At 49.8% G+C, this 15,482-nt stretch overlaps 1 protein-coding gene and 2 long non-coding RNA genes across 49 annotated transcripts in view; 1 reads left to right on the forward strand and 2 right to left on the reverse strand.

The window, feature by feature from the left end:
* LOC127926984 (protein NOXP20-like) overlaps positions 1 to 15,482 on the reverse strand; it is a gene marked incomplete at its 5' end in the record, with an annotated part of 35,656 nt that overhangs the window by 1,839 nt on the left and 18,335 nt on the right. The window contains 3 exons of the mRNA XM_052512606.1: positions 31 to 134; positions 3,073 to 3,268; positions 5,552 to 5,607. Coding sequence (XP_052368566.1) covers positions 31 to 134; positions 3,073 to 3,268; positions 5,552 to 5,607 — 356 coding nt within the window. The remainder of the gene's footprint in view (positions 1 to 30; positions 135 to 3,072; positions 3,269 to 5,551; positions 5,608 to 15,482) is intronic.
* On the reverse strand, positions 3,402 to 8,135 carry LOC127926987 (uncharacterized). 47 transcript variants are annotated; one of them, XR_008125811.1, is made up of 9 exons: positions 7,775 to 7,825; positions 6,865 to 7,144; positions 5,725 to 6,118; positions 5,404 to 5,483; positions 4,850 to 5,209; positions 4,776 to 4,809; positions 4,219 to 4,258; positions 4,071 to 4,144; positions 3,402 to 3,876 (listed from the first exon to the last, which is right to left on the reverse strand). It is a non-coding gene; the product is annotated as an uncharacterized LOC127926987 (long non-coding RNA). The 47 variants fall into 47 exon arrangements; XR_008125771.1 differs by lacking the exons at positions 4,071 to 4,144; positions 4,219 to 4,258; positions 4,776 to 4,809 and adding an exon at positions 4,415 to 4,574 and having other exon boundaries at positions 3,402 to 3,950; positions 4,810 to 5,209; positions 7,775 to 7,833; XR_008125794.1 differs by lacking the exons at positions 4,071 to 4,144; positions 4,219 to 4,258; positions 4,776 to 4,809; positions 6,865 to 7,144 and adding exons at positions 4,415 to 4,574; positions 7,418 to 7,537 and having other exon boundaries at positions 3,402 to 3,950; positions 4,810 to 5,209; positions 7,775 to 7,833.
* LOC127926988 (uncharacterized) lies at positions 11,411 to 14,911 on the forward strand. The gene is made up of 4 exons (XR_008125816.1): positions 11,411 to 11,662; positions 12,183 to 12,675; positions 13,523 to 14,609; positions 14,667 to 14,911. It is a non-coding gene; the product is annotated as an uncharacterized LOC127926988 (long non-coding RNA).

Raw genomic sequence — 15,482 nt, forward strand, 5'->3', positions numbered from 1 at the left:
ACCCTACAGAACAACAGTTATATGTCTTACCTCAAGCAGCACACTGTCTACCAAAGGGTTCAACTCTTCTGCTTTTCTCTGAACCTGGAGAAGGGCAGGAAGGGAGTCAGAGAACCAATAGGGGTGATGATCAGCTGATCACCTGACAGAGAACCAATAGGGGTGATGATCAGCTGATCACCTGACAGAGAACCAATAGGGGTGATGATCAGCTGATCACCTGACAGAGAACCAATAGGGGTGATGATCAGCTGATCACCTGACAGAGAACCAATAGGGGTGCTGATCAGCTGATCACCTGACTTAAGCCATTGTGTTAGATAAAGTCCCTTCAGAACAACAGAAGCAGAGTATCAGAGAACTTCCTGGCAAGACAAGGGGTGATACAGATCACATGGAACAAGTCAACCTGCAACAGTCACATTAACGATGCTCAGAAGCATACAGACTGTCTCCCCACACACAGAAAGGGTTCTGAAACTGGTCCTGTCCCCCTACAGCCTGGTCTCTAGCAGGTTGAACCTGTCCCCACCCCACACAGCCTGGTCTCTAGGGGTTTTCTCCTGGTCCTGTCCTGTCCCCCTACAGCCTGGTCTCTAGCAGGTTTCTCCTGGTCCTGTCCTGTCCCCCTACAGCCTGGTCTCTAACAGGTTTCTCCTGGTCAGACAACCTGGTCACTAACAGGCTTTCACCTGGTCCTGACAGCCTGGCTGAGGTTTCTCCTGGTCCTGTCAGCCTGGTCTCTAACAGGTTTCTCCAATACAGCCTGGTCTGATGCAGGTTTCTCCTGGTCCTGTCCCCCCCCCTACACCTGACAGGTTTCTCCTGGTCCTGGGTGATGATCAGCCTGGTCACCGAACTTCCTGTCCCCCCTACAGCCTGGTTAATTTCTCCTGGTCCTGTCCTGTCTCCCCCTACAGCCTGGTCTCTAAAGGTTTCTCCTGGTCCTGTCCCCCCCCCACAGCCTGGTCCTAGCAGGTTTCTCCTGGTCCTGTCCCCCCACCTACAGCCTGGTCTCTAGCAGGTTTCTCCTGGTCCTGTCCCCCCCCACCTACAGCCTGGTCTCTAGCAGGTTTCTCCTGGTCCTGTCCCCACCCCACACAGCCTGGTCTCTAACAGGTTTCTCCTGGTCCTGTCCCCCCACCTACAGCCTGGTCTCTAGCAGGTTTCTCCTGGTCCTGTCCCCCCCACCTACAGCCTGGTCTCTAGCAGGTTTCTCCTGGTCCTGTCCCCCCACCTACAGCCTGGTCTGGACAGGTTTCTCCTGGTCCTGTCCCCACCCCACACAGCCTGGTCTCTAACAGGTTTCTCCTGGTCCTGTCCCCCCCCCACACAGCCTGGTCTCTAGCAGGTTTCTCCTGGTCCTGTCCCCCCCTACAGCCTGGTCTCTAACAGGTTTCTCCTGGTCCTGTCCCCCCTACAGCCTGGTCTCTAACAGGTTTCTCCTGGTCCTGTCCCCCCCCCCACCTACAGCCTGGTCTCTAACAGGTTTCTCCTGGTCCTGTCCCCCCCCCCACCTACAGCCTGGTCTCTAGCAGGTTTCTCCTGGTCCTGTCCCCCCCTACAGCCTGGTCTCTAACAGGTTTCTCCTGGTCCTGTCCCCCCCCTACAGCCTGGTCTCTAACAGGTTTCTCCTGGTCCTGTCCCCCCCCCCTACAGCCTGGTCTCTAACAGGTTTCTCCTGGTCCTGTCCCCCCTACAGCCTGGTCTCTAGCAGGTTTCTCCTGGTCCTGTCCCCCCCTACAGCCTGGTCTCTAACAGGTTTCTTCTGGTCCCCCCCACCCCCCTACAGCCTGGTCTCTAACAGGTTTCTCCTGGTCCTGTCCCCACCCCACACAGCCTGGTCTCTAGCAGGTTTCTCCTGGTCCTGTCCCCACCCCACACAGCCTGGTCTCTAGCAGGTTTCTCCTGGTCCTGTCCCCCCTACAGCCTGGTCTCTAACAGGTTTCTCCTGGTCCTGTCCTGTCCCCCCTACAGCCTGGTCTCTAACAGGTTTCTCCTGGTCCTGTCCCCCCCACCTACAGCCTGGTCTCTAACAGGTTTCTCCTGGTCCTGTCCCCCCCCTACAGCCTGGTCTCTAGCATGTTTCTCCTGATCCTGTCCCCCCTACAGCCTGGTCTCTAGAAGGTTTCTCCTGGTCCTGTCCCCACCCCACACAGCCTGGTCTCTAACAGGTTTCTTCTGGTCCCCCCCACCCCCCCTACAGCCTGGTCTCTAACAGGTTTCTCCTGGTCCTGTCCCCACCTCACACAGCCTGGTCTCTAACAGGTTTCTTCTGGTCCCCCCCACCCCTACAGCCTGGTCAGACAGGTTTCTCCTGGTCCTGACAGCCTGGTCTCAACAGGTTTCTCCTGGTCCTGTCCCCACCCCAGACAGCCTGGTCTCTAACAGGTTTCTCCTGGTCCTGTCCCCCCTACAGCCTGGTCTCAACAGGTTTCTCCTGGTCCTGTCCCCCCTACAGCCTGGAGCAGGTTTCTCCTGGTCCTGTCCCCACCCCCACAGCCTGGTCTCAACAGGTTTCTCCTGGTCCTGTCCCCACCCCCTACAGCCTGGTCTCTAACAGGTTTCTCCTGGTCCTGTCCTGTCCCCCTACAGCCTGGTCTCTAACAGGTTTCTCCTGGTCCTGTCCCCCCCACCTACAGCCTGGTCTCTAACAGGTTTCTCCTGGTCCTGTCCTGTCCCCCTACAGCCTGGGGCAGGTTTCTCCTGGTCCTGTCCCCCCCACAGCCTAGTCTCTAACAGGTTTCTCCTGGTCCTGTCCTGTCCCCCAGACAGCCTGGTCTCTAACAGGTTTCTCATGGTCCTGTCCCCCCACCTACAGCCTGGTCAGAGCAGGTTTCTCCTGGTCCTGTCCCCACCCCACACAGCCTGGTCTCTAACAGGTTTCTCCTGGTCCTGTCCTGTCCCCCCAGACAGCCTGGTCTCTAGGCAGGTTTCTCCTGGTCCTGTCCCCCCTACAGCCTGGTCTCTACAGGTTTCTCCTGCCTCCCAACAGACCTGGTGAGTATGTGAGCCTGGCAGGTTTCTCCTGGTCTCTGGACAGGACAGAGGTCAGACAGCCTGGTCTCTAACAGGTTTCTCCTGGTCCTGTCCCCCAGACAGCCTGGTCTCTAACAGGACCCCCAACAGACCTGGTGAGTATGTGAGCCTGGTCTCTGGACAGGCTTTCCAGGTCCTGTCCGTGGAGGATCAACTCTGCCACCTTGTGGAGCTGACGAGACAGGGCTGTCACCTCCGCCAGGGAGCCCACTGAAGACAGGGACACTGCCTAGACACACACACAAACACAATATATAGACATTAACACACACTACGTGCTTAAAACGAAAAGCGAGGGACAGAGAACATCGGACGGACGGACGGACAGACAGACAGAGGGACAGACAGACAGACAGACAGTTCTCTGTCCAACATCCGATCTCACCTCTACAGACCTGGATCGTCTCTCTTCCTCATTCTCCTTTATCTCCTCCCCCTCTTTCTTCTCCTTTAGCTCCTCCCCCTCTTTCTTCTCCTTTAGCTCCTCCTCCTCTTTCTTCTCCTTTAGCTCCTCCCCCTCTTTCTTCTCCTTTAGCTCCTCCCCCTCTTTCTTCTCCTCCAGCTCCTCCCCCTCTTTCTTCTCTTCTTCTCCCTCTCTTATTTCAGGTTCTCCTCTTTGCTCCTCCTCCGTCGCCCCCCCGATGGTTTCTGTGACGACGACAGGTTTCTCCACCTCTCTCACCCAATCATGCGCTCTCATCCTGGCCTGGGGATAAATTGACATGACATCACTAAACTTTAACCTAAAATAATGAACTCTAATTCAGTAGATTATATTAAAACTGTGTGTCTGTTACCTTGTTGAGTTTGTCTGTGGTGACAGGGACGGTCTGTTACCTTGTTGAGTTTGTCTGTGGTGACAGGGACTGTCTGTTACCTTGTTGAGTTTGTCTGGGGTGACAGTCTGTTACCTTGTTCAGTTTGTCTGTGGTGACAGGGACGGTCTGTTACCTTTTTGAATTTGTCTGTGGTGACAGGGACTGTCTGTTACCTTGTTGAGTTTGTCTGTGGTGACAGGGACTGTCTGTTACCTTGTTGAGTTTGTCTGGGGTGACAGTCTGTTACCTTGTTCAGTTTGTCTGTGGTGACAGGGACGGTCTGTTACCTTGTTCAGTTTGTCTGTGGTAACAGGGACTGTCTGTTACCTTGTTGAGTTTGTCTGTGGTGACAGTCTGTTACCTTGTTGAGTTTGTCTGGGGTGACAGGGACGGTCTGTTACCTTGTTGAGTTTGTCTGGGGTGACAGGGGTCTGTTACCTTGTTGAGGGACGGTCTGTTACCTTGTTGAGTTTGTCTGTGGTGACAGGGACTGTCTGTTACCTTGTTGAGTTTGTCTGTGGTTGAGTTTGTCTGTGGTGACAGGGACGGTCTGTTACCTTGTTGAGTTTGTCTGTGGTGACAGGGACGGTCTGTTACCTTGTTGAGTTTGTCTGTGGTGACAGGGACGGTCTGTTACCTTGTTGAGTTTGTCTGTGGTGACAGGGACGGTCTGTTACCTTGTTGAGTTTGTCTGTGGTGACAGGGACGGTCTGTTACCTTGGACTGTGGTGACAGGGAGGTCTGTTACCTTGTTGAGTTTGTCTGTTACCTTGTTGAGTTTGTCTGTGGTGACAGGGACTGGGGTGACAGGGACGGTCTGTTACCTTGTTGAGTTTGTCTGTGGTGACAGGGACGGTCTGTTACCTTGTTGAGTTTGTCTGTGACAGGGGTCTGTTACAGTTTGGGACTGTCTGTTACCTTGTTGAGTTTGTCTGTGGTGACTGTCTGTTACCTTGTTCAGTTTGTCTGTGGTGACAGGGACGGTCTGTTACCTTGTTGAGTTTGTCTGTGGTGACAGGGACGGTCTGTTACCTTGTTGAGTTTGTCTGTGGTGACAGGGACGGTCTGTTACCTTGTTGAGTTTGTCTGTGGTGACAGGGACGGTCTGTTACCTTGTTGAGTTTGTCTGTGGTGACAGGGACTGTCTGTTACCTTGTTGAGTTTGTCTGTGGTGACAGGGACGGTCTGTTACCTTGTTGAGTTTGTCTGTGGTGACAGGGACGGTCTGTTACCTTGTTGAGTTTGTCTGTGGTGACAGGGACGGTCTGTTACCTTGTTGAGTTTGTCTGTGGTGACAGGGACGGTCTGTTACCTTGTTCAGTTTGTCTGTGGTGACAGGGACGGTCTGTTACCTTGTTGAGTTTGTCTGGTGGTGACTGTCTGTTACCTTGTTCAGTTTGTCTGTGGTGACAGGGACGGTCTGTTACCTTGTTCAGTTTGTCTGGGGTGACAGGGACGGTCTGTTACCTTGTTGAGTTTGTCTGTGGTGACAGGGACTGTCTGTTACCTTGAGAGTTTGTCTGTGGTGACAGGGACGGTCTGTTACCTTGTTGAGTTTGTCTGTGGTGACAGGGACTGTCTGTTACCTTGTTGAGTTTGTCTGTGGTGACAGGGACGGTCTGTTACCTTGTTGAGTTTGTCTGTGGTGAGTTACCTTGTTCAGTTTGTCTGTGGTGACAGGGACGGTCTGTTACCTTGTTGAGTTTGTCAACAGGGACACAGGGACTGTCTGTTATCTTGTTGAGTTTGTCTGTGGTGACAGGGACGGTCTGTTACCTTGTTGAGTTTGTCTGTTGACAGGGACGGTCTGTTACCTTGTTGAGTTTGTCTGTGGTGACAGGGTTACCTTGTTGAGTTTGTCTGTTACCTTGTTGAGTTTGTCTGTGGTGACAGGGACGGTCTGTTACCTTGTTGAGTTTGTCTGTGGTGACAGGGACGGTCTGTTACCTTGTTGAGTTTGTCTGTGGTGACAGGGACGGTCTGTTACCTTGTTGAGTTTGTCTGTGGTGACAGGGACGGTCTGTTACCTTGTTGAGTTTGTCTGTGGTGACAGTCTGTTACCTTGTTGAGTTTGTCTGTGGTGACAGGGACGGTCTGTTACCTTGTTGAGTTTGTCTGTGGTGACAGGGACGGTCTGTTACCTTGTTGAGTTTGTCTGTGGTGACAGGGACGGTCTGTTACCTTGTTGAGTTTGTCTGTGGTGACAGGGACTGTCTGTTACCTTGTTGAGTTTGTCTGTGGTGACAGGGACGGTCTGTTACCTTGTCTGTTACCTTGTTTGTCTGTGGTGACAGGGACGGTCTGTTACCTTGTTGAGTTTGTCTGTGGTGACAGGGACTGTCTGTTCTTGTTGAGTTTGTCTGTGGTGACAGGGACGGTCTGTTACCTTGTTGAGTTTGTCTGTTGACAGGGACGGTCTGTTACCTTGTTGAGTTTGTCTGTGGTGACAGGGACGGTCTGTTACCTTGTTGAGTTTGTTGGGGTGAGTTTGTCAGTTTGTGGTGACAGGGACAGTCTGTTACCTTGTTGAGTTTGTCTGGGGTGACAGGGACAGGTCTGTTACCTTGTTGAGTTTGTCTGTGGTGACAGGGACGGTCTGTTACCTTGTTGAGTTTGTCTGTGGTGACAGGGACGGTCTGTTACCTTGTTGAGTTTGTCTGTGGTGACAGGGACGGTCGGTCTGTTACCTTGTTGAGTTTGTCTGTGGTGACAGGGACAGTTACCTTGGACTGTGGTGACAGGGGTCTGTTACCTTGTTGAGTTTGTCTGTGGTGACAGGGAGTCTGTTACCTTGTTGAGTTTGTCTGTGGTGACAGGGACGGTCTGTTACCTTGTTGAGTTTGTCTAAACAGGGACTGTCTGTTACCTTGTTGAGTTTGTCTGTGGTGACAGGGACGGTCTGTTACCTTGTTGAGTTTGTCTGTGGTGACAGGGACGGTCTGTTACCTTGGAGTTTGTCGGTCTGTTACCTTGTTGAGTTTGTCTGGTGACAGGGACGGTCTGTTACCTTGTTGAGTTTGTCTGTGGTGACAGGGACGGTCTGTTACCTTGTTCAGTTTGTCTGTGGTGACAGGGACGGTCTGTTACCTTGTTGAGTTTGTCTGTGGTGACAGGGACGGTCTGTTACCTTGTTGAGTTTGTCTGTGGTGACAGGGACGGTCTGTTACCTTGTTGAGTTTGTCTGTGGTGACAGGGACGGTCTGTTACCTTGTTGAGTTTGTCTGTGGTGACAGGGACGGTCTGTTACCTTGTTGAGTTTGTCTGTGGTGACAGGGACGGTCTGTTACCTTGTTGAGTTTGACGGTCTGTTGTGGTGACAGGGACGGTCTGTTACCTTCAACCAGTTTGTCTGTGGTGACACGGTCTGTTACCTTGTTGAGTTTGTCTGTGTGGTCTGTTACCAGTTTGTCTGTGGTGACAGGGTCTGTTACCTTGTTCAGTTTCAACCAGAGAGTCTGTGGTGACAGGGACGGTCTGTTACCTTGTTGAGTTTGTCTGTGGTGACAGGGACGGTCTGTTACCTTGTTGAGTTTGTCTGTGGTGACAGGGATGTCTGTTACCTTGTTGAGTTTGTCTGTGGTGACAGGGACGGTCTGTTACCTTGTTGAGTTTGTCTGTGGTGACAGGGACGGTCTGTTACCTTGTTGAGTTTGTCTGTGGTGACAGGGACGGTCTGTTACCTTGTTGAGTTTGTCTGTGGTGAAACGGTCTGTTACCTTGTTGAGTTTGTCTGTGGTGACAGGGACGGTCTGTTACCTTGTTGAGTTTGTCTGTGGTGAAATCTGTTCTGTTACCTTGTTGTTTGTCTGTGGTGAGTTACCTTTTGTCTGACAGGGTCTGTTACAGGGACGGTCTGTTACCTTGTTGAGTTTGTCTGACAGGGTGGTCTGTTACCTTGTTCAGGGACGGTCTGTTACCTTGTTGAGTTTGTCTGTGGTGACAGGGACTGTCTGTTACCTTGTTGAGTTTGTCTGGGTGACAGGGACGGTCTGTTACCTTGTTGAGTTTGTCTGTGGTGACAGGGACAGATTGTCTGTTACCTTGTTGAGTTTGTCTGTGGTGAACGGTCTGGGACTGTGGTGTCTGTTACCTTGTTGAGTTTGTCAGTTAAGTTTGTCTGTGGTGGGACGGTCTGTTACCTTGTTGAGTTTGTCTGTGGTGACAGGGACGGTCTGTTACCTTGTTGAGTTTGTCTGTGGTGACAGGGACGGTCTGTTACCTTGTTGAGTTTGTCTGTGGTGACAGGGACGGTCTGTTACCTTGTTGAGTTTGTCTGTGGTGACAACGGTCTGTTACCTTGTTGAGACTGTTGACAAACATCTGTTACCTTGTTGAGTTTGTCTGTGGTGACAGGGACGGTCTGTTACCTTGTTCAGTTTGTCCAGGGTGGACAGTCTGTTATTGAAATATACCTCAAACAGTCAACCAGAGGAGACAGATCTGGGGTGACAAACTCCTCCCCATCAACCAGAAAGAGACAGATTAAACATCAACCGTCTGAGAGAGACAGATTAAACATCAACCAGAGAGAGACAGATTAAACATCAACCAGAGAGAGACAGATTAAATATCAACCAGAGAGAGACAGATTAAACATCAACCAGAGAGAGACAGATTAAATATCAACCAGAGAGAGACAGATTAAATATCAACCAGAGAGAGACAGATTAAATATCAACCAGAGAGAGACAGATTAAACATCAACCAGAGAGAGACAGATTGTTATCAACCAGAGAGAGACAGATTAAATATCAACCAGAGAGAGACAGATTAAATATCAACCAGAGAGACAGATTAAATATCAACCAGAGAGAGACAGATTAAACATCAACCAGAGAGAGACAGATTAAACATCAACCAGAGAGAGACAGATTAAACATCAACCAGAGAGAGACAGATTAAATATCAACCAGAGAGAGACAGATTAAACATCAACCAGAGAGAGACAGATTAAACATCAACCAGAGAGAGACAGATTAAACATCAACCAGAGAGAGACAGATTAAACATCAACCAGAGAGAGACAGATTAAACATCAACCAGAGAGAGACAGATTAAACATCAACCAGAGAGAGACAGATTAAACATCAACCAGAGAGACAGATTAAATATCAACCAGAGAGAGACAGATTAAACATCAACCAGAGAGAGACAGATTAAACATCAACCAGAGAGAGACAGATTAAATATCAACCAGAGAGAGACAGATTAAATATCAACCAGAGAGAGACAGATTAAACATCAACCAGAGAGAGACAGATTAAACATCAACCAGAGAGAGACAGATTAAACATCAACCAGAGAGAGACAGATTAAACATCAACCAGAGAGAGACAGATTAAATATCAACCAGAGAGAGACAGATTAAACATCAACCAGAGAGACAGATTAAACATCAACCAGAGAGACAGATTAAACATCAACCAGAGAGAGACAGATTAAATATCAACCAGAGAGAGACAGATTAAACATCAACCAGAGAGAGACAGATTAAATATCAACCAGAGAGAGACAGATTAAATATCAACCAGAGAGAGACAGATTAAACATCAACAGATTAAATATCAGAGAGAGACAGATTAAACATCAACCAGAGAGAGTGACAGACAGATTAAACATCAACCAGAGAACAGATTAAACATCAACCCAGAGAGAGACAGATTAAATATCAACCAGAGAGAGACAGATTAAACATCAACCAGAGAGAGACAGATTAAACATCAACCAGAGAGAGACAGATTAAATATCAACCAGAGAGAGACAGATTAAACATCAACCAGAGAGAGACAGATTAAACATCAACCAGAGAGAGACAGATTAAACATCAACCAGAGAGAGACAGATTAAACATCAACCAGAGAGAGACAGATTAAATATCAACCAGAGAGAGACAGATTAAACATCAACCAGAGAGAGACAGATTAAACATCAACCAGAGAGACAGATTAAACATCAACCAGAGAGAGACAGATTAAACATCAACCAGAGAGAGACAGATTAAACATCAACCAGAGAGAGACAGATTAAACATCAACCAGAGAGAGACAGATTAAATATCAACCAGAGAGAGACAGATTAAACATCAACCAGAGAGAGACAGATTAAATATCAACCAGAGAGAGACAGATTAAATATCAACCACCAGAGAGACAGATTAAACATCAACCAGAGAGAGACAGATTAAATATCAACCAGAGAGAGACAGATTAAACATCAACCAGAGAGAGACAGATTAAACATCAACCAGAGAGAGACAGATTAAATATCAACCAGAGAGAGACAGATTAAACATCAACCAGAGAGAGACAGATTAAATATCAACCAGAGAGAGACAGATTAAACATCAACCAGAGAGAGACAGATTAAATATCAACCAGAGAGAGACAGATTAAATATCAACCAGAGAGAGACAGATTAAATATCAACCAGAGAGAGACAGATTAAACATCAACCAGAGAGAGACAGATTAAATATCAACCAGAGAGAGACAGATTAAATATCAACCAGAGAGAGACAGATTAAATATCAACCAGAGAGAGACAGATTAAATATCAACCAGAGAGAGACAGATTAAACATCAACCAGAGAGAGACAGATTAAACATCAACCAGAGAGAGACAGATTAAATATCAACCAGAGAGAGACAGATTAAACATCAACCAGAGAGAGACAGATTAAATATCAACCAGAGAGAGACAGATTAAACATCAACCAGAGAGAGACAGATTAAACATCAACCAGAGAGACAGATTAAATATCAACCAGAGAGAGACAGATTAAACATCAACCAGAGAGACAGATTAAATATCAACCAGAGAGAGACAGATTAAACATCAACCAGAGAGAGACAGATTAAACATCAAGTCTAGTAATAACTGGGTTGTTACACAAAGAGTGCCCTATGATATTTTAAATTGTGCACTAATATTGCATTTTAAAAGACTGTTAAATTAAATTAAGTGCCCTTTTAATATAGACCACATGGAGAATTCAATAAATCCTTTTTTATTTTAATTTTTTAAATTTTTTTATTTTTAATTTTTAATTTTTAATTAAAAGCTAAACATTTTTGTCAGATTTCAACAAACTAAATGCCCGTAGAGACTGCACGGGTTTAGCCGTCTAATTCCACGACTTTGTCGATATTGTGGAAAAATGATTGGTTGTAAACGATTTACGGACATCTTGGCTGATTCAGTGAGACAGGGTCTAGGTCTACTGGTTCAGTGAGACAGGGTCTAGGTCTGCTGATTCAGTGAGACAGGGTCTAGGTCTGCTGGTTCAGTGAGACAGGGTCTAGGTCTGCTGGTTCAGTGAGACAGGGTCTAGGTCTGCTGATTCAGTGAGACAGGGATTAAAGGGTCTATCTGCTGGTTCAGTGAGACAGGGATCTGCTGGTTCAGTGAGACAGAGAGGACTGATTCAGTGAGACAGGGTATCAACTGGTTCAGTGAGACAGATTGGTCTGCTGGTTCAGTGAGACAGGGTCTAGGTCTGCTGGTTCAGTGAGACAGGGTCAGGTCTGCTAAGTGAGACAGGGTCAGGTCTGCTGGTTCAGTGAGACAGGGTCTAGGTCTGCTGGTTCAGTGAGACAGGGTCTAGGTCTGCTGGTTCAGTGAGACAGGGTCTAGGTCTGCTGGTTCAGTGAGACAGGGTCTAGGTCTGCTGGTTCAGTGAGACAGGGTCTAGGTCTGCTGGTTCAGTGAGACAGGGTCTAGGTCTGCTGGTTCAGTGAGACAGGGTCTTGGTCTGCTGGTTCAGTGAGACAGGGTCTAGGTCTGCTGGTTCAGTGAGACAGGGTCTTGGTCTGCTGGTTCAGTGAGACAGGGTCTAGGTCTGCTGATTCAGTGAGACAGGGTCTAGGTCTGCTGGTTCAGTGAGACAGGGTCTAGGTCTGCTGGTTCAGTGAGACAGGGTCTAGGTCTGCTGATTCAGTGAGACAGGGTCTAGGTCTGCTGGTTCAGTGAGACAGGGTCTAGGTCTGCTGGTTCAGTGAGACAGGGTCTAGGTCTGCTGGTTCAGTGAGACAGGGTCTAGGTCTGCTGGTTCAGTGAGACAGGGTCTAGGTCTGCTGGTTCAGTGAGACAGGGTCTAGGTCTGCTGGTTCAGTGAGACAGGGTCTAGGTCTGCTGGTTCAGTGAGACAGGGTCTAGGTCTGCTGGTTCAGTGAGACAGGGTCTAGGTCTGCTGTTCAGTGAGACAGGGTCTTGGCCTGCTGGTTCAGTGAGACAGGGTCTAGGTCTGCTGGTTCAGTGAGACAGGGTCTAGGTCTGCTGGTTCAGTGAGACAGGGTCTTGGTCTGCTGGTTCAGTGAGACAGGTCTAGGTCTGCTGATTCAGTGAGACAGGGTCTAGGTCTGCTGGTTCAGTGAGACAGGGTCTAGGTCTGCTGGTTCAGTGAGACAGGGTCTTGGTCTGCTGGTTCAGTGAGACAGGGTCTAGGTCTGCTGGTTCAGTGAGACAGGGTCTAGGTCTGCTGGTTCAGTGAGACAGGGTCTAGGTCTGCTGGTTCAGTGAGACAGGGTCTAGGTCTGCTGGTTCAGTGAGACAGGGTCTAGGTCTGCTGGTTCAGTGAGACAGGGTCTAGGTCTGCTGGTTCAGTGAGACAGGGTCTAGGTCTGCTGGTTCAGTGAGACAGGGTCTAGGTCTGCTGATTCAGTGAGACAGGGTCTAGGTCTGCTGGTTCAGTGAGACAGGGTCTAGGTCTGCTGGTTCAGTGAGACAGGGTCTAGGTCTGCTGGTTCAGTGAGACAGGGTCTAGGTCTGCTGGTTCAGTGTGACAGGGTCTAGGTCTGCTGGTTCAGTGTGACAGGGTCTAGGTCTGCTGGTTCAGTGAGACAGGGTCTAGGTCTGCTGGTTCAGTGAGACAGGGTCTAGGTCTGCTGGTTCAGTGAGACAGGGTCTAGGTCTGCTGGTTCAGTGAGACAGGGTCTAGGTCTGCTGATTCAGTGAGACAGGGTCTAGGTCTGCTGGTTCAGTGAGACAGGGTCTAGGTCTGCTGGTTCAGTGAGACAGGGTCTAGGTCTGCTGGTTCAGTGAGACAGGGTCTAGGTCTGCTGGTTCAGTGAGACAGGGTCTAGGTCTGCTGGTTCAGTGAGACAGGGTCTAGGTCTGCTGGTTCAGTGAGACAGGGTCTAGGTCTGCTGGTTCAGTGAGACAGGGTCTAGGTCTGCTGGTTCAGTGAGACAGGGTCTAGGTCTGCTGGTTCAGTGAGACAGGGTCTAGGTCTGCTGATTCAGTGAGACAGGGTCTAGGTCTGCTGGTTCAGTGAGACAGGGTCTAGGTCTGCTGGTTCAGTGAGACAGGGTCTAGGTCTGCTGGTTCAGTGAGACAGGGTCTAGGTCTGCTGATTCAGTGAGACAGGGTCTAGGTCTGCTGGTTCAGTGAGACAGGGTCTTGGTCTGCTGGTTCAGTGAGACAGGGTCTAGGTCTGCTGGTTCAGTGTGACAGGGTCTTGGTCTGCTGATTCAGTGTGACAGGGTCTAGGTCTGCTGGTTCAGTGAGACAGGGTCTAGGTCTGCTGGTTCAGTGAGACAGGGTCTAGGTCTGCTGGTTCAGTGAGACAGGGTCTAGGTCTGCTGATTCAGTGAGACAGGGGGTCTCTGGTTCTGAGCTGGTTCAGTGAGACAGGGTCTAGGTCTGCTGGTTCAGTGAGACAGGGTCTAGGTCTGCTGATTCAGTGAGACAGGGTCTAGGTCTGCTGGTTCAGTGAGACAGGGTCTAGGTCTGCTGGTTCAGTGAGACAGGGTCTAGGTCTGCTGGTTCAGTGAGACAGGGTCTAGGTCTGCTGGTTCAGTGAGACAGGGTCTAGGTCTGCTGGTTCAGTGAGACAGGGTCTAGGTCTGCTGATTCAGTGAGACAGGGTCTAGGTCTGCTGGTTCAGTGAGACAGGGTCTAGGTCTGCTGGTTCAGTGAGACAGGGTCTAGGTCTGCTGGTTCAGTGAGACAGGGTCTTGGTCTGCTGGTTCAGTGAGACAGGTCTAGGTCTGCTGATTCAGTGAGACAGGGTCTAGGTCTGCTGGTTCAGTGAGACAGGGTCTAGGTCTGCTGGTTCAGTGAGACAGGGTCTTGGTCTGCTGGTTCAGTGTGACAGGGTCTAGGTCTGCTGGTTCAGTGAGACAGGGTCTAGGTCTGCTGGTTCAGTGAGACAGGGTCTAGGTCTGCTGGTTCAGTGAGACAGGGTCTAGGTCTGCTGGTTCAGTGAGACAGGGTCTAGGTCTGCTGGTTCAGTGAGACAGGGTCTAGGTCTGCTGGTTCAGTGAGACAGGGTCTAGGTCTGCTGGTTCAGTGAGACAGGGTCTAGGTCTGCTGATTCAGTGAGACAGGGTCTAGGTCTGCTGGTTCAGTGAGACAGGGTCTAGGTCTGCTGGTTCAGTGAGACAGGGTCTAGGTCTGCTGGTTCAGTGAGACAGGGTCTAGGTCTGCTGGTTCAGTGTGACAGGGTCTAGGTCTGCTGGTTCAGTGTGACAGGGTCTAGGTCTGCTGATTCAGTGAGACAGGGTCTAGGTCTGCTGGTTCAGTGAGACAGGGTCTAGGTCTGCTGGTTCAGTGTGACAGGGTCTAGGTCTGCTGGTTCAGTGAGACAGGGTCTAGGTCTGCTGATTCAGTGAGACAGGGTCTAGGTCTGCTGGTTCAGTGAGACAGGGTCTAGGTCTGCTGGTTCAGTACCACTACGTCTTGGCTGGTTCAGTGTGACAGGGTCTAGGTCTGCTGGTTCAGTACCACTACGTCTTGGCTGGTTCAGTGTGACAGGGTCTAGGTCTGCTGGTTCAGGGAGACAGGGTCTAGGTCTGCTGGTTCAGTGAGACAGGTCTAGGTCTGCTGGTTCAGTGAGACAGGGTCTAGGTCTGCTGGTTCAGTGAGACAGGTCTAGGTCTGCTGGTTCAGTGAGACAGGGTCTAGGTCTGCTGGTTCAGTGAGACAGGTCTAGGTCTGCTGGTTCAGTGAGACAGGGTCTAGGTCTGCTGGTTCAGTGAGACAGGGTCTAGGTCTGCTGGTTCAGTGAGACAGGGTCTAGGTCTGCTGGTTCAGTGAGACAGGGTCTAGGTCTGCTGGTTCAGTACCACTACGTCTTGGCTGGTTCAGTGTGACAGGGTCTAGGTCTGCTGGTTCAGTGTGACAGGGTCTAGGTCTGCTGGTTCAGTGAGACAGGGTCTTGGTCTGCTGGTTCAGTGAGACAGGGTCTTGGTCTGCTGGTTCAGTGAGACAGGGTCTTGGTCTGCTGGTTCAGTGAGACAGGGTCTAGGTCTGCTGGTTCAGTGAGACAGGGTCTAGGTCTGCTGGTTCAGTGTGACAGGGTCTAGGTCTGCTGGTTCAGTACCACTACGTCTTGGCTGGTTCAGTGTGACAGGGTCTAGGTCTGCTAATCAGTATTATCAGTATTTAAGGGTCCTTCTGTAGCTCAGTTGGTAGAGCATGGCGCTTGTAACGCCAGGGTAGTGGGTTCGATCCCCGGGACCACCCATACGTAGAATGTATGCACACATGACTGTAAGTCGCTTTGGATAAAAGCGTCTGCTAAATGGCATATATTATTATTATTATATTATTAATTCAGTGAGACAGGGTCTAGGTCTGCGGATTCAGTACCACTACGTCTTGGCTGGTTCAGTGAGACAGGGTCTAG

This window comes from Oncorhynchus keta, unplaced genomic scaffold, assembly GCF_023373465.1.
Source record: "Oncorhynchus keta strain PuntledgeMale-10-30-2019 unplaced genomic scaffold, Oket_V2 Un_contig_880_pilon_pilon, whole genome shotgun sequence".
Taxonomy (NCBI): domain Eukaryota; kingdom Metazoa; phylum Chordata; class Actinopteri; order Salmoniformes; family Salmonidae; genus Oncorhynchus; species Oncorhynchus keta.